We start from the raw sequence: 18,797 nt of genomic DNA, 5'->3' as shown, positions 1-18,797 counted from the left end.
CTTATTATTATTTAAATTTGAGATAAGGATAGACTATGTGCTCTGTAAGGCTAAGCAGTCAAAGCAGAGGGAATCTGAATTAACTTCTGAGGTCACGTAATTAGAGCCAGAGACATGTCTTTGAGAAACAGTGGCTGTTTTACAATATCTTTGCAACATGAAGGAGTAATTGGATCAGATCAGGGGCAATCATGGTTCAGAAAGACTGAAGTAAGGTGTATTACAGACTTAAAATTAGTTACATTTACTAAGATGCCTGGATTTCTTTCTAGAAATGATGCAGTCACGGAGGCAGGGGGAAGAATAATTATGAAGGTCTTGTTGCAATCACTGTGTTATAAAATGAGGATATGCATTTGAATGCTAGGACTTTAACCTGCTGCATGTATTTTATTCCTTTAACCTTCTATCTTCTGCTTGAATGGGAAAGATAAAGCATTTTAAATTGGTACAATCTAGTAATGTCCAAGGTAAGTCAAAGAGAATCAAAATACTCTTGATTCTATTTATTTGCCTTTTAAAGTCCATTTTTAGATCAAGGAATATTGGCAACTAGAGGCAAAGTGGACTTTTGACCACTAGTAGATTATCTGCAGTGGAATATCTACAGAATTTTTCCACTGGATCTCAGGATAAACATAGGCTAGGAGGAACAAGTATCATTGATTCCAAAGCCAGAAGGAACCATTGTAATCATCTGGTCTGACATCCTGTATAACACAGGCCATACAACTTCCCTGAAAAAATTCCTAGAGACTCTCTTTTAGAAAAACATCCAATCTTGATTTAAAAATTGTCAGTGATGGAGAATCCTCCCTGATCCTTAGTAAAGTGTTCCAGTGGTTAATTACTCTCACCATTAAAAATGTATACCTTATTTGCATTCTGAATTAGTCTAGCTTCAACTTCCAGCCATTGGATCGTAATATATCTTTCTCTGCTAGATTGAGGAGCCCACTATTAAATATTTGTTCCCTGTGTAGGTACTTTATAGACTGTAATCAAGTAACACCTTAACATTCTCTTTATTAAGCTAAATATATTGAGCTCCTTGTGTCTATCAATATAAAGTGTCTTTTCTTATTCTTTAATAATTTTTGTGGGTCTTCTCTGAACCATCTCAAGTTTATCAATATCTTTCTTGAATTGTGTGCACCAGAACTGGACACAGTAGTCCAGCAACAGTTGCATCAGTGCCAGGTAAAATAACCTCTCTACTTTTACTCAAGACTCCCCTGGTTATGCATCTCATGATCAGCTGTTGATCATGATCAGCTCTGCCACCAACAGAGGTTTTGTTCAATAGAAAACTAAAAACAAAAATGCCTAATTTTGTAGAAATTGATAAAAATGACTTGACTATATATAAAAAACCTGAACAAACAAAAACTGTTAAACAAAAAGTTTAATATGACTGGGGGTCATGAGAACTTGAGTGTTTGCAGCAACATGATCATGCCCGCATCTATGATGGAAAAACTTGGTCAAAAAAGGCAGAGGTCTCTTGTGAATTGGCTTCTAGGCCCTATGAGATTGTCACTGCTGAGGGACTGACATATAGACGAAATAGGAGACACCTTCAACAAATCCCAGGCTGAAGGGAAGACAAGGAGACAAGTCATGAGATAGCAAGAGAGGAAGAGTTCAAGTCTTCAGCGATGGAGGAGCATGGCTGGTACTTAGCATCACAATGTAGAGACTGAAGCAATGACATATAGATCCATGAGACCTAGCAGGCACCTCAAAGACTAATAGAAAATTGTTAGTGCATTATTAGGTTTCTTTACTTGTATATATACTGTTGTGTATTATGTTTTTTCATGTTTTTTTGGAAAGGAGAGATGTGAGGAAACCTTTTAAAGAGAGCTATACTTGGGCTCCACTGAGTCTGACAGAGCACAAGGCGATGCCGTGATACAGAGAGTCTCACAGAGAGCAGTCAGACTTCATGGATAGTCTAGGTCTTACAGCTAATAATAAGCATCTACCTCAGTTTTGTCTAAGTATCCTTCATAAGAACCCACAAATATTACAGTTTACACTAGCTGAGGATCTGATCTCACTTATTTAATTATAAAACATGCCTATTTACAATTTTAGGTTGGGCTCACCTGAATTGCAGGTCACTTAAAGTAATCTTTAAATGAAACTATTAGAGGTCTAAGGTGATGATTTGACATCCCTCATCTTCAGGTCAGTTCACAAACAGGAAGAGCTCAGGAAGTAGCAGGGCAAATTTCCAACATGTGCTTCAACCATGAAATGATAATTCTTAATCTACTTTTGAATGGGTGGCAATCTCAGTGCCAGTTCTGTTTGTTCCCTCGCTAAACAGATTACCAGGAAGAGCATCCACTGGCAATTTGGTGTTTGTGATACAGAAAGTGTCTATTAGGAAATGGATTGTGATCACTAATTGATTTCACATATACTACTACCCATCAACCAATAGACAGTTGATCACTATTGACCTTTGCTGGATTTGAACTAGAAACCTAGAGCTAAGGGTCTCTAAATCATTATCAAACATCCCTGCCACATCCCCCGCTATGCAGTGTTGTTTTTAACCCTACACTGTCAACAGGAATAGGCTCAGAAATGCCAGTGTTAATTAAAATCGTTGGTTGATATTTTCAGACTAAATATGGATACAGCTGTCTTACTACAGGTGTCCAAGTCTGAAAACCTGGGCCTACTCTTCCAAGACCTCCAGATGAGCATTCTGACTTGAAACCAATGGCAGTTCCAGTCATCAAGGAATTATAAGATTAGGTTGTTTTACTGACAGTTCTCTCATCAGAAACAGAGGTTCTGAATCTTGCCAGTTACAGTTTTTAGGAGGCTCAGTGAACATTTGTTGGTTTCAGCTTGTATAAAGTTCCCACCTCCTAAGTGCCAGGAAAATCCCAAACAACTCGAGATTTGCCTTGTGTTGGGTTTTATTACAAAAGTTGTACATATGATTAACAACAAAATGCTTTTGCCTCCGTGTGAAGTTTCAGGTTTCTGTGTGAAGCACAGAGAAGCAATTTTCTTTTAGTCATTCCTGAATACATTTGCCTTGTTCTGGGCTTACAGTTTCCCTCCCTGACTCATATTGTTCTTAGATAAATACTGGCAGCTTTCAGGCTTTCATTTAATCATAGATACCATTGTGATGGGTGTCTTATTTGCAAATATCAGTCTATCCTGAGCTTAACAGGCAAACAATCAGGATTTAACTACTAAAACTATGCAACAACATTCTTACAAAACTCACACTTGGTACATACGTGTTTTCTCTGACTGTACTTAACATTACATAAAACAATACGCTACCTGGTGGCTGGTAATCATAGTTAAATTGGTATTAACTTGGAGAAAACAGTTTCTTATGGATATGACAGTTGAGTGGGTAGGTTCATATACCCAAGAGAGGGGTGTGTGTGTGTGTGTGTGTGTATATATACACACATATATATACACATACATACATACACACATACATTCACATACACACCCCTTGGGGATATGAACCTACCCCACTCAACTGTCATATCCATAAGAAACTGTTAACTGGTTAATGATGCTTAAGATGCATGCATACTTAACTTGTTCATTTACTGTATCAAAAAGCTACAGCTTGGCTTTATTTCTTATAATAGATGGTTTGCAGATATCAGATACTATTTTTTAAGGTCTAGTTTCTATCCATATTGCCACTGATTAAGTTTATCTAAGATAATGAATTTGGTTTCAGTTTTGAGCCACTTTGCTTAGGAAGTTGGATATTGTGAAAAACGTTAATTTACAAGAAACCAAATAGCTTTGTTAAACAGTATTATTGCAGGATTCTGAATCTCTTGTGTGTGTTGACAATGGGAGGTTGCAGCCCACATTTTAAATTTTAAAGGGAAAGACACGATGGGAAAAGTTTTGTAAAATGTTTGATTCTAGAGGTTTGAGACAAATAGAAATAGTTTCCTTCAATGCCCAGTTAATTCAACTGGAGTCTTTCCCCAACTTAAGTGGGCACTGGACTTGACCAATACATGTAAAAAAATAAAAGCCAGAAATAGAAAAACTTTTTAAACTGACCCACTTTAAAAACAGCAGATTAAGCTAAAGAACTCTGGGCTTAATCATGCTCACCTAACTCATGTGATTATTTAAAAGTCAATGAAGTTAGTTATGTGATCAGGGTGAGAAAGATTTAGTCTTTTGTCTATATTTGCAGAAATCAAATTCAAGTTTTATTAAATACATGACAATCCAGTGGAAACCAGGGATGGGGGGAGGATTGCAAATGGCACCCCCATGAGCAAGCAAGGCCCACTACACCCTGAGGGGATTGACTTTAAGGGAGGGCAGATGGTGTTGGCAACTATGGCTCTTTGCATGGCTTTCAGCTGGGGGAAAATCCCTGAAAACTGAAGTCAGAGATCCATCCCCAGGGCGTGAGCTAAATCAGCAGCTTGTGGCTGCTCTGGCTGGTTTTCTGCTCTTTTTATTGCCACAACTTGCCTCTGGGCTGGCTTTCTGACACCAAAAAAGCTTGTGACCTTTCCAATTCATTTAATCTGATTTTATACCTCTGCCAAATAATTTAATGAACCTCTTTTTCATGAATGAACAAGAGAGTGTGATCTATTGTGTAGGGCATTGGATTGGGAGTCAGGAGATCTGGAGTCTATGCCTTGCTCTGCCACTGTCCTGCTATGTGACTTAGGGCAAGTCATTCATATGTTTCTCCTTCAACCCTTTCTCTGTCTTGTCTATTTAGACTGTAGCTGCCTTAGGGCAGACACTGTTTCATACTGTGTATTTTGCAGTTACTAGCACAATAGGGTCCTGATCTCAGATGGGGCCTCTAAGCTCTCAAGTAATATAAATAAAAATATATACCATTAACTATTGTTAATGAAAGAGACAATAGCAGCTCTCCTTCACACCAGGCAAAATGGACTGCTAAGCATGGCTATTTAAAATGTGGTTTAGAAAATATATTGTAGTGAAACTATAAGTGTAGGAGTGAGGTTTTTAATATTTTTTCAAAGCTATGTTTTGTATCAGTGGTTGGCAGTAACAAATGAAATTTTCTTGCTAAAGTAAATTTGTTTTCCATGGCTGCTCAGCCACAGAACTATAGCAGATGAGACCATGAAAAGATACTTCTTGCTTTTGAACAGATATAGGAATATTTCGATAGATTATGATCTTCATCCATCTTCGACTAGGTAACTTGAATGTTTATTCTCTTAAAGGCAATCAGCCAAAATCTGGAATGATTCACTGCTGTGAAATCCCATGCGTAAAAGTGGCTGGACAGCTGTAAGCATAGACAGAATTTACCTAAATGACTTCAACACGGCCAAACCGGAGATGGTCAAAATGATCTGTGGTCAAATAAAAATCAACTCAAACATGAAGTTGGTTTTTTGTTTTTATTGTTCCAAAAATTCTGTTTTCTCCTTTTTCATTTGTGAGTACCTCTGCACTTCCTGGTTCCAGGTGGAACTGCTATTCCACAGCAAAGTCTGAACTTGTGGTATTTTCATATCTCCCCGACATGCTGGAGATCTAATCTCAAAGCCTTGTCTTGTGAGAATTCCAGCTTAAATTCATGGATGCCTGTGGTTTTCTAAGGTTCAGATAAGCCTCTAAATCCCACACATTTTGTGGGTTTCCCAATAAACCAAATATTGGCCAGCATGAAAAGGCCAAACAAGTCCCAATTTGTTTTACCCATGTGACTAGCCCCTGTGAAGTCAGGTTTGAATACCAGCTTACCATCCCCTTCTCCCCTCTGTTTTTCCTTCTAACAGAAAAAGTGAAAAGTGAAGACACCACAACTTTATTAGGACAGAAACAGCATTTGCTGAAAAATATATAATCTTTCAGCCACCCGTCATTTGGAGGAAGCACTTAGGACTGGGGCACTCCTCTTTAATTTATTCGTTTGGACCAAGATTCCTTAGGTCACATTGTGTCCAGCTGCTTCATGTGTAAGATGAGGGCTCAAGAAGTCTCCCCCTGTTGTTTTGCACAGCAGCTGAGTACAACTCAAGTAACTGCAGATCAGACATTTGGAACTTTTTCTGTAGAATTTAAAAGAGAAAATATGAAGAATTTATGAAATTTGTGCTCAGGCTTTGATAAAATCTCATTCCTGGATTCTCTGGACACATGAGCTGTGCTTGGCACAAGTTTACAAGTATAAAATGACTGTGGTATTTGCCAACACAGACATTAAATAAACAGTATTTAACCCATTGTCAACCACTTTGGGATAACTTGAGAATGAAAAGCCCTGTATCAAACTGTTATGTTGCAGGCACACAACAACCCTGACAATTATGCTTACTGTCCAGTAGCTGGATGTGCTGAGACAACATTCATATATTTCCCCTTAAGTTTTTCCTTTCATTGGGAACAATTTTTCATAGAACATCCTCCTTCAACTTGTGTGTCAATGCCCTAAGGCCTTTTTACTCATCTAGATTTAAATTAATGACCTCACTGATGACACCAGCAATTGAACCATCGCTCTCAAGAGCCAAGAACAGCATATTGAATTTGATTAATACTGCTGGCTACTAATTTTCACTTTTAATTAGGTATGACACTATTGTAGGAAGAAAATACTGCAGTGCATAAAACAAATAGCATGCATCTGCGGCAGCATTCTACTGTATGACCCCAACCTGTTTTATTTAGTTGAGCTGCTACTGAACGTTCTTCCACAACATCCACTTGGACTGATAATGAGAAAAATACCACAAGCCTAAAGCCTACCTGTTAAAGTTTAAGGATAATCTAATGTGAATAAGTAATTTGTCAGACAAATGTTGTTAGATTACATGATGCGTGAACATGTATCTAATGGCATTGGGTACTTTCCTTTATCTCTTTGATACATTTACTGGATGAGTGTCATGTGACAATAGTGAAGAATCACAGAAAGACCAACATTCTAACACAAGAGGTGGTATTATCCCTGAAGCTACTCATGTCTCTGCTTCACAGTAGAGGTTCTGCTGAGAACCATTCTTTGCCCCTCTGCTGCTTGGTTTCTTGTTTGGGCATTAAAGAAACAGCACTCTTGTTCTTTCAGTGGAGTTTTGCTGGCTTTTGACATCTACACACCAACTGAGCAAGTAGAAAGCAAACATACTTAGCAAAGAAAAAAATTCCCACTCCTCATTACATTCTCAAGGATTGGAAGATTGTGCTGATAGTGTTCACAAGCCAATATAGCGGGAGTATTGTGTACTCCCAAAGGGAGACATTTTGAAAAGCACATAGAATTGAACTTCACTGGAAGTTAGGCATACAGCTGCCCTTTGCGCCTTACAAAAAATCTCCCCTAAAGTATTGGAGTGTTAGTCTGTATCCACAAAAACAATGAGGAGTCTGGTGGCACCTTAAAGACTTACAGATTTATTTGGGCATAAGCTTTCGTGGGTAAAAAACCCACTTCTTCAGATGCATGGAGTAAAAATAAATATATTGGTACATGAAGAGAAGGGAGTTACCTTACAAGTGGAGAACGAGCATTGACACGACCAATTCAATCAGGGTGGATGTGGTCCACTCCCAATAACTGATGAGGAGGTGTCAATATCAAGAGCGGGGAAATTGCTTTTGTAGTGAGCCAGCCACTCCCAGCCACTCCCACCAAATTAATAGTGTTAAGTTTGCAAATGAATTGTAGCTCTGCAGTTTCTCTTTGAAATCTATTTTTGAAGGGTTTTTTTTGAAGGATGGCTACTTTTAAATCTGTTATTGAATGTCCCGGGAGATTGAAGTGTTCTCCTACTGGCTTTTGTATGTTACCATTCCTGTTGTCTGATTTGTGTCCATTTATTCTTTTATGTAGAGACTGTCCGGTTTGGCCAATGTTCATGGCAGAGGGGCATTGCTGGCATATATCACATTAGTAGATATGCAGGTGAATGAGCCCCTGATGGTGTGGCTGATGTGGTTGGGTCCTATGATGATGTCACTAGAGTAGATATGCAAAAAGAAAAGGAGTACTTGTGGCACCTTACAGACTAACAAACTTATTTGAACATAAGCTTTTGTGAGCTACAGCTCACTTCATCGGATGTTGTAGCTCACAAAAGCTTATGCCCAAATAAATTTGTTAGTCTTTAAGGTGCCACAAGTACTCCTTTTCTTTTTGCGAATATATACTAACATGGCTGCTACTCTGAAACCTGTCAGAGTAGATATGGGGACAGAGTGGGCAACGGAGTTTGTTACAGGGATTGGTTCTTGGGTTAGTGTTTTTGGGGTGTGGTGTGTAGTTGCTGATGAGTATTTGTTTCAGGTTGCGGCGCTGTCTGTAAGCAAGGACTAGCCTGCCTCCCAAGGTCTGTGAGAGTGAGGGATTGTTTTCCAGGATAGGTTGTAGATCATTGATGATGTGCTGGAGAGGTTTTAGCTGGGGGCTGTACGTGGTAGCCAGTGGTGTTCTGTTATTTTCCTTGTTGGGCCTGTCCTGTAGTAGATGACTTCTGGGTACCCGTCTCGCTTTGTCAATCTGTTTCCTCACTTCCCCAGGTGGGTATTGTAGTTTTAAGAATGCTTGATAAAGATCTTGTCTCTGTCTGAGGGATTGGAGCAAATGCGGTTGTATCTTAGGGCTTGGCTGCAGACAATGGATCGTATGATTTGTCCTGGATGGAAGCTGGAGGCATGTAGGTAAGTATAGTGGTCAATAGGTTTCCAGTATAGGGTGGTGTTTATGTGACCATTGCTTATTAGCACTGTAGTGTGCAGGAAGTGGATCTCTTGTGTGGACTGATCCAGGCTGAGGTTGATGGTGGAGTGGAAATTGTGGTAAACCAGGTAGAATTCTTCAAGGGCCTCCTTCCCGTGGGTCCATATGATGAAGATGTCATCAGTGTAGTGCAAGTAGAGGAGGGGCGCTAGGGGATGAGAGCTGAGGAAATGTTCTAAGTCAGCCATAAAAATGTTGGCATACTGTGGGGCCATGCGGGTATGCATAGCAATGCCACTGACTTGAAGGTATAAGTTGTCCCCAAATCTGAAATTTGGGTGAGGACAAAGTCACAAAGCTCAGCCACCGGGTGTGCCATGGCCTCATCAGCGAAATGTTCCTGACAGCTTGTAGTCCATCCTTTTGTGGAATATTGGTTAAAGATCTCCTACATCCATGGTGGCCAGGATGGTGTTTTGAGGAAGATCACCAGTGCATTGTAATTTCCTCGGAAGTCGGTGGTGTCTCAAAGATAGCTAGGAGTGCTGGTAGTCTGAGGAGAGTGTCCAAATAGCCAGATAATCCTGCTGTAAGAGTGCCAATGCCTGAGATGATGAGGTGTCCAGGATTATGGATCTTGGGTAGCAGATAGAATACCCCTGGTTGGGGCTCTAGGGGTGCGTCTGTGTAGATTTGTTCCCGTGCTATAGCAGGGAGTTTCATGAGCAGATGGTGTGGTTTCTTTTGATACTCCTTAGTGGGATCAGAGGATAGTGGCCTGTAGAATGTGGTGTTGGAGAGTTGCCTGGCAGCCTCCTGTTCATAATCCGACCTGTTCATGATGACTACAGCATCTCCTTTGTCAGCCCCTTTAATTATAATGTCAGAGTTGTTTCTGAGGCTGTGGATGGCGTTGCGTTCTGTACGGCTGAGGTTATGGGGCAAGTGATGCTGTTTGTTCACAATTTCAGCCTCTATGCATGTCTGCACTCTATGTAGAAGTCCAGTCTGTCAACAAAAAACTTAAACAAAAATCTTCCAAAACAGACTTCAAAGAGAAACTGCAGAGCTACAATTCATTTGCAAACTTAACACCATTAATTTGGGCTTGAATAGGGACTGGGAGTGGCTGGCTCACTACTAAAGCAATTTCCCCTCTCTTGGTGTTGACACCTCCTCATCACTTATTGGGAGTGGACCACATCCACCCTGACTGAATTGGCCGTGTCAATACTGGTTCTCCACTTGTAAGGTAACTCCCTTCTCTTCATGTGCCAATATATTTATTTTTACTCCATGTATCTGAAGAAGTGGGTTTTTTACCCACGAAAGCTTATGCCCAAATAAATCTGTTAGTCTTTAAGGTGCCACCAGACTCCCTAAAATAGACATCTATTTATACACAATAGGTAACTGCAGATGAAAACAGATGATTGTTTATAACAGGAATACATGGGCTGGCCATAGAACTGCTTCTTGTGTATGCGCCTGTTTTCATTTATGCATGCCTATGATGGTTGCACAATTTAGGTGACTATTTTTTAAAATTTGTCTCTCAATATCCTTGACATGAAAATGACACATTCTATCAGCATTAGTGGCTACTGTAACCTTATCAAATAGCAGTTTTGTGCTACTTCATGCAACTATGAATAATCCATTTATCAAGCGGATTAGTTATATGAATATTCTAATGCTTCTCTACAAAAAATATGGTGCAGTAATAGACTACTCACATTGACTCACAAACAGCAGTAATGGTCTACTCACATTGATATTAATATGGGAGCTTTTAAATTTTATTGATTTATGGAAGAGCTTAACAATGAAGAATTTTCAGCTAAATGTGGATAATTAGTAATAAGTTACTAGAGGACAATGTTTTGCACATTAGAATACTGTCATCTGCTCCGCTCAATCAGCACAGAACTGCTATTTTCTTGACCGCCTTAGAGTCTTTTTCACCTTGTTCATCCTAATTATGTGGTTATTCATTTATATGAAAAAGGGCATCTTCTTGAACATGGTGGGTATATATATATAGCAGACGACAGCGCAGATTTTTATTAAAATATTGCGCTGTGACCTTTCAGCTATATTCTAATTTTATTTAATATTTCTTTCTACATGTATGCAGAAACTGGCAAGCCAATATTAATAAAAGAGGGCTTACAGGAGTGTGGAATCAGAGCAATAGATCCTTGACAAAAGTTATTTACCTAGCTAGAGTTTCATTTGAAAGTTAACAGAACTCTGTGATGCTTGTATAAAGCAGTGGTCTTAAAACTCTGTTAGACATTTTAACCCACTTTAATTTATTCCATGAAAATTTAATCCCCTGCTGAATGGAGCTGGTGTGAATTTTCAAAAGTCATAATCCACTGAAGTGAAAAATCTTTAATGAGGACATAGGCACCAGGCTTCAAGGGTTTAGTTTAAATTCTTTCTAAAAATGTAAAACAGAGGGCAAGAGTTAATAGGATATTTCATACAGTTACATTTCAATCCTCCTCCAAATCTTTATAAATTCACTTGCACCTCCACCATTAGAACCATTCTGGCTGAATTTCTCACACTTCTGAGGCAAAAATGAAGAGCTGTAAAATCGTAATGTGAGGAACTATGCTGTGTATTGTAACTCCGTTTTCTTTCAGATTACAGACTATTATATTACACATGATGGCATAATGTCTTCTAAACTGAAAGAGAAATGACATGGTTTACAAGCCAAACTGCATACATTCTGACATAATTATTTTATCATGCAAGAAAATGAAAACAAACTACACAACATCAGACACTTTTCTGGCTCTTCTGCTGCTGTGGAAGTTTTGCCATTGAATTTAGTGGGGACGATTTGTCCCTTAAATTGAAAAGTTATTAATGCTCTCTGTAAAATTGTTCCATAGAAACAATTGTAAACATATTTTTACTTACTCAGTGAATTTTTTAAATTATATTATATGACATAATACCTGTAAGAGTCACTTGGGGCCAGATTTTAAAAGATCTTTAGGCACCTGGATATTAAGGATGGAAATAACTGACATGACCATTTGCATTAGTACTGTATATCAGATTTTTTGATGAAAACTAAAAGTTTTCTGCACAAAGCAGACACAGTCTGCAAAAAATTTTGTTCCATCAAAAATCCAATTTTCCACAGGAAAACAATTTTAATGGAAACAATTTTGACCAGTCCTGCCCAAGATATCTCTGACCCTGTCAGCAATGCTTGGACAATATTTTCACTAGTATGGATGACTGCACATTTCCAATGTGCAGTAGTTGGCATGGAGGGCATTTCTCAGCCTTAGGTCTCAGAGTATTTTCATTTTCTTATTATCTTTCAAGTATAATTTTTATGCTTTTATTTTATTTTCCTCTCATGGTACATCAAGGCAGAGAAAAAAGCCCAGATTCTCTTCATGCCCTTTTCTTTTCTAACCTCTTGATTATTTACTTAAGAACTATAAAACAACTTCTAGAGCCAGATCCTCAGCTGGTGTAAATGGAGCTATGCAATTAATTAATCCAAATGATGATCTGGGCCTTAAAGCTTAGACACCTTCTGCATCCTTGTTTCTTAGGGATCATACTGATCAGTGTTCATATGAGAAGAACAAGAAATGTGCCCTTTGTTTTGTTTCCCGGGAAATTGCAGCAACATCAACAGCAGAGGATGTTCTAGTGGATTCAGCTGATCATGTGCGCTGAGAACTGGAACCTCAGCAAAGTAGATCAAAGTACAACAGGGTCCTAAATCTTCAGATCTTCCCATCAACCAACCAACAAACAATAATGTTTATGCATAGACATTGGATCTAGGTGAGAATTCTGAGTGCTTGTGTCTTGTCATTAGAGTGCCATTTAGACCTATGTGATGTTCATATTCCTGTACTAGCAAAGTACCTGAGGCATCTGGCCAGGGAGTCAGAATACTGTGTTGCTCTACACAGTGAATATGCAAACACTGAGCTGACAAATTCCTATTACGGTATGCCAGCCAAAATTAACTTGGGTTTTTTTGATTAGTTATTTACCTGAAGAGAGAAATTTCCTACCTTGAGTATTAGATTGTTTGTTTGCATTTCCATTTGCCCTCAAGTATTCATACATTTAGAGGAATAAATACATAATTTCTAAACCAATACTGTAATTACATATAATGAACTGTAATAGATCTACAGTATAATGAAAGACTAAGAAATCAAGAGTCATTTTGTACCACTTGGATATTTAAAAAAACGTATCTGATCTCAAGCATCCAGGTTTGGCCTACGGTAGGTAATAAGTTCATGTGCATGAGGGATGTCTTTAAATTGAACCCCAAAGGCTTTGAGGTAAATGAGTTACCCTCTCTTAGGGAGTCTTAAATGAGACAATAATACTCATGAAAAACACATCTAATGAAGTTAATGTCAAATCAGTGAAATATCACTGTGAAAATGTCTTCAGTCTCTAAAAGGATCAGACAAAGACTGGAGTGTTTTGTTGAAACTCAGTGAAACTGGACATACAAATCAATTCCATAGTCATGAAAATATACTTTGTCTCCATAATATAAACTTCATATATTATTTTCACTGAAAGCTCTGTCAAAAATTACAAAAAATATATTGAACAGCAATTTGTCATTATTCATGGGAAAAGGATGACCAGACGATAGTGTGATTTCTGATACCAAGAGGGTCTGGTGACTCTATCTAGAGGAAATATGCATTCTCCATCTAAAAGGCCAGGACCAAGGCCCATTGTACTCATTGTGAGTCTTTCAGTGAGCTCTGTGGGCTTTGAATCAGGCCCCCAAATATCTTCTACTCTTTGTTGTAGTTCCCTTCTGAACACCACCTTCCACTATTATACTCATTTAAAAATTGAAAGCATTTCTTTGTTGAAGAAAAAAAAATCATGCATTGTAGTAGGTATACCTGTCAGCATTTCATACTTTACCTATTACTATTTGTATTATGGTTGTGCCTAAAGCTCCCAATGAGAATCAGAGCTCCTTTGTGCTACGCACTATATAAACCTATAGTAAGAGACAGTCCAAAGAGCTTCTGTTGATAGAAACTTAAATCATAGTACAGATTTTGGAAATGTAGTGTACAGTACAACCCAAATAAATCTTGACATTTATTGTCCATGATAGTTAAATTTACTGTGATGTTTATGTAGGCCCAATGCTAATTATAGCGAATACTACAAATCCCCCATCCTGCAAAAATGTACTCAAGTAACTTTCCATGTGAGAGGAGTCCCACTGAACTCTACTGCAGTATGGTAAACAATTCAGTGCAGAACATATCAAGAATTAAATGGCACCTGATATATATTCAGTGAGATGGGGGAAGAGAAAGCAAAATGGATGTTATAGTACATGTATTTTTGAACTGTGTGTACATGCTCTAGGGATGAAGACATTCACAACTAATTGAAATACTTAATATTTTTTGCATATCATTGAATATTGAAAATTGGTCCTGTTTTCATGATATTTTTATGCTAAAATGGGATCATTTTCAAGTGCAATAGTTTTTGCTTAACAAACGTGCAAAATGTCATAGGTTTGGATGTTTTCTTACAATTATATTACAGTTTCTGTGACAGTTTTGAGATGGTTGGGTAGATGTGAACACATATATAACAAAATCATAAAATAAATCCTGCTTTTCCACATGGCTGTATTAGCTGTATTCCACTACATGGTGCGCACATCTGGGGGGATATATGTATAGTTACAATACAACACAGTAGTAGTATGGGAAAAAGCTATAGGGTTAAAAACAAGATACTATCATTTTGCAAATAATACTACTTTGATGAGCAATGAATTGTATTGTTAGCCCTTTTGGGTGCTCTTATACTGTTTAGTCAGACTCTTTGCTTAGATGCCTGACTAGGGAGGGCAGGAGCAGGTCTTTAATCATGAATGCAGCCAGTTACCCAAATAGAAAATCACAAACAGAGGTCTCAGGGCCAACTGCGTGACTAGAAGCTCTTAAACTATTACAAAATCAATGAGAGTAACAATCAATTGCGTTTGTTAGGTCAGATATGAAACAATGTGTCTTGCTTGGAATTTGAAGCTTCCATTTAAACTTGAGATATACTAGCTTTTAAAACACTCATGATTTGTAGCCGACAGCAAGTATTTCAGAAATACCCACTTCTTCTCTGGGGTGCTTGGTTTTATGTAGTCTAAAAAAAGAGCTTTTCTTTAAAATGAGCTTTATGGTATTACATCCGGTTATGTGGGAATTTGCTGTTTAATCCTATGAAATGTAACTCACTGGAACACAAATGTTTTTTAAAAAAAGGAAGGAGAAGAAAAAGCAAACTGACGAGAGTAAAATATGAAAATAAGCAATTTATTTCCTACCTTCAGATTGCAGGTACACTAAATCTGCTAGTTAACTGCTTAGATTCATGCTAGACTGGCACATTTCTTTTAACCACATTTCTCCTATTTTGCTCTCACTCCTCATAAGCCTCTGCAAAATTATGTTCTAAGTCTCTCTCCCCATGATATCTTCATTGCTGCTTCATTAAGTAGTTCTCCTTCAGAACATTTCATTACAGCCTCTCTCCTTGCTCACTGAGTTGATGCTAAGACACAGGTACAAACCACCTATCAAATGCTTGGCAGTATTTATCCTTCCTGCCATTCAAAAGATGGAAAAATCATCCAAGGGATTAATCCTAAATAAAGAGCACATTCTATTTATTTCTTCTCTCTGCCCTGTCCCCACCCCAACTTGAAAGGCATTGGTGCTATTCTGCTAATACTCTGACTGACTTAATTTTTTTTTAAAAGGCTGTCATTGTACCTGTCATCCCTTCAAGATGTTTAGTTTCCATGTAGCATGTCTGGGAGGGGGCGTAACTACCCTGGGAAGAGAAATCTGGTCAGCAACACAGTTCAATTCCATGTTTATCAGGATATGGAAATATCTTTGTTATATTTGCTGCCTTTCAATACAAATATCTCTAGATTGCACCAGCAAGAAGGCTTCACACTATACGTGTTATATTGTTTCCACTGAATTTCAGGGAGTGGCGATATGTCCAGTTAATTTTGATAAAGGGAGGAGGCATTTATAAAAGCAAACAGGATAAAGGGATGGCTCCTAAAACACCTGTATGATGAAAGTACCAGCGAGGGCTGCTGTGATGCTCATTGTAGCTAGGCAAAGGAGTTAAGAGCAGCATCGGTCCACTTACAAAACCAAGACTATTCAGCTTACCCTTCAGATAGTATGACAGTGTGTACTTTATTTTTAAAGCTAGAAGGGAAAAATGAATATGGTTAGCTTAGGTCTTTTTGCTCTGGTGCTGACAGATGTGAGAAATTGGCCCTGACGTTTTTAGATTCCTCAGGATTTCAGGGCAAGGTTTTCATGATTTTATAAAACTTTGATCTGTATTTTTGAACTGTTCATTTCACTTAGATATTCACTTTTGTAATCTTCACTTTAGGAGTCAAAACACTCACTTGGATTTCAATGCTGTATAATTCACTTGGGACTGAAATATGGCTTGGGCTGCACAGTGGTACAGGGATATCAGGCATCCCCTCTGCAGAGCTGTTACATCCTCTTTGCCTATAGGTGGGGGTGGGGGGAGAATTGGGCAGAGCCTTGGCTTTGCCCTTTCTCATCCTTAAAACTAATTTTAACTCTGTTTAATTCTGAACTATAATCTCTTTGGCCTTAGATGGGAGCAATGGGTTTTGTAGGTACCTATCTCAATCTGATCTCTTTTTTCCCCCCCCCCCAGGTCACATGTGCAAATTTAACAAATGGCGGCAAATCAGAACTTCTAAAATCAAGCAGCTCCAAATCCACACTAAAGCACATATGGACAGAAAGCAGCAAAGACTTGTCCATCAGCCGACTGCTATCACAGACTTTTCATGGCAAAGAAAATGATACAGATTTGGACCTGCGATATGATGCCCCAGAAACGTATTCTGAGCAAGATCTCTGGGATTGGCTGAGGAACTCCACAGATCTTCAAGAGCCTCGACCCAGAGCAAAGAGACGGCCCATTGTCAAGACTGGGAAATTTAAGAAAATGTTTGGCTGGGGCGACTTTCATTCCAACATCAAAACTGTGAAGTTAAACCTTTTAATAACTGGGAAAATTGTTGATCATGGCAATGGGACGTTTAGCGTTTATTTCAGGCACAATTCCACTGGCCAAGGGAATGTATCTGTGAGCTTGGTACCCCCAACCAAAATAGTGGAATTTGACTTGGCACAACAAACGGTGATTGATGCCAAAGATTCCAAGTCCTTTAACTGTCGCATCGAATATGAAAAGGTCGACAAGGCTACCAAGAACACACTCTGCAACTATGACCCTTCAAAAACATGTTATCAGGAGCAGACCCAAAGTCATGTGTCATGGCTCTGCTCCAAGCCCTTTAAAGTAATCTGTATTTACATTTCCTTTTATAGTACAGATTATAAACTAGTACAGAAGGTGTGTCCTGATTACAACTACCACAGTGACACACCCTACTTCCCTTCGGGTTGAGAATGAACAACATGTGTCTGAGACTCAAGCCTGAGGAATAAAAGAGGTCATATGACAGGGCTGTTACCTCAAAGAAGAAGGCTACCCCTATTGCCTGGAATGTGTCTACACTCTTCTGCTGCTGTCAACTGGCTGAAAATATGTTAGTGGAAAACAATCTAATGTAATTTCTGCCCAGTCAGCTCCATGTATCAATCTAGTTGTAAATCACTATGGATTCGAAATAAAACCACACAGACAAGCACTCTTTTCAGCTCACCTCTATTAAGATTCCTGTTAAGAGGGCTTTCATTGTCTGATACATAATGTTTCAGGATAACCTATCATCAAGCCAAAAGGATTAACTAGACAGAGAATGGTTTCTAACACAAACTGTTTTGGAAATCAACGTTAACGTCTTGAATACATGCCAATCAATAACCCCCACTCATGCATTCTACTGCTTAGACTAGCTGTACTGGTAAATAATACTATAGGAGTAAATGCTGGTTAAAATGGGGGTGGGGGAAGTGTGTCTAGAATTCAGTATTCCTCATTATATGAACACAGCAAAGTATAGTGACTTTTTTCCAGCATTCAGTAGGCACATTCAAGGTGGCGTTAGGTGGCTCTTTTTCTGTGGAGGGAGCCTATTACTAGTAAAGATAAGCAGACATTTGGAATTTACATGTGGGCAGACATTATTGTTACATATTTCTTCACTGAACATTTAAAATGGCAGAGTTGAGACCAGCTGAGCTACTTAAAAACTCTCCAACTGTTCTGCAAGAAGGAAAATGCCTGATAGACAACATGTAAGTTATAAGTGGCTGTTTTATCTTTATTACAAATATTGTAACAAATTCAATATCCTAGTCTTCATTTGTATGAATGGTTTGTATTGTACATAGTTTAACCAGTGTTATTTGAGCTGCTTATTAATATTAACTTGTAATTGTCTCTCTGCTTGTTATTGGTTAAAAACAATCAAGGAAATGAGGAATCCATTTTATCAATGTAGCTGTAAACTCCATTAAAAAGACAGAATAATGTACAAAGCATTTATTCAGCTAAAGTATTGTTGAGAGCTATACATATACAACATTACAATCTGTCTGTATTTAGATATTTTATTTCCAGACAAAAAATGAACTGTACATAAAAATAAAATACTTAAAGTTGAGTTTCAATATGTACTGTGTAGATGGTGGTTTAAATGGTCCAACAAGAAGACTACGCTCAAACTCCATCATGGTTTTCAATCTCCTGTCTTCAAATTTGTGCAGAATTATTCCAAGCTATAGCACGCAGGCAGATCTCAGTGCCGTCATAGGGCCTTGTTGACTTCAGTGGGAGCCATCCCTCAAAGAACAATTTGCAGGAGCAGGGCCTAAATTATTATTAGTCATAAATGAAAGCAACTTACCAATTTAAAAGTAGGAAAAGTTGTTCTGTGTGTGCACAAGTCTGCCTTTGCCTTAATTATAGCCTAGTGCAGGCAAAGACCTCCTTGTATGTAGTGGAAGAATTTTATCCCTCTAATAGGAAAGCAGTTGATTGTGTATCTTTTTTG

General features: G+C 38.4%; 1 protein-coding gene across 2 annotated transcripts in view; it reads left to right on the top strand.

The window, feature by feature from the left end:
- NXPH1 (neurexophilin 1) overlaps positions 1 to 18,376 on the top strand; it is a 183,054-nt gene extending 164,678 nt beyond the window's left edge. For both annotated transcript variants that reach the window (XM_073333865.1, XM_073333864.1), the window contains exon 3: positions 16,484 to 18,376. In XM_073333865.1, coding sequence (XP_073189966.1) covers positions 16,484 to 17,245 — 762 coding nt within the window. In that variant the 3' untranslated portion in view covers positions 17,246 to 18,376. The remainder of the gene's footprint in view (positions 1 to 16,483) is intronic.
- The last annotated feature ends 421 nt before the right edge of the window (positions 18,377 to 18,797 follow it).

The sequence above is a fragment of the Lepidochelys kempii genome, chromosome 2 (assembly GCF_965140265.1).
Source record: "Lepidochelys kempii isolate rLepKem1 chromosome 2, rLepKem1.hap2, whole genome shotgun sequence".
Taxonomy (NCBI): Eukaryota; Metazoa; Chordata; order Testudines; family Cheloniidae; genus Lepidochelys; species Lepidochelys kempii.
Note: the sequence above shows the minus strand (reverse complement) of the source record. Positions and strands in the feature narration are given on the sequence as shown.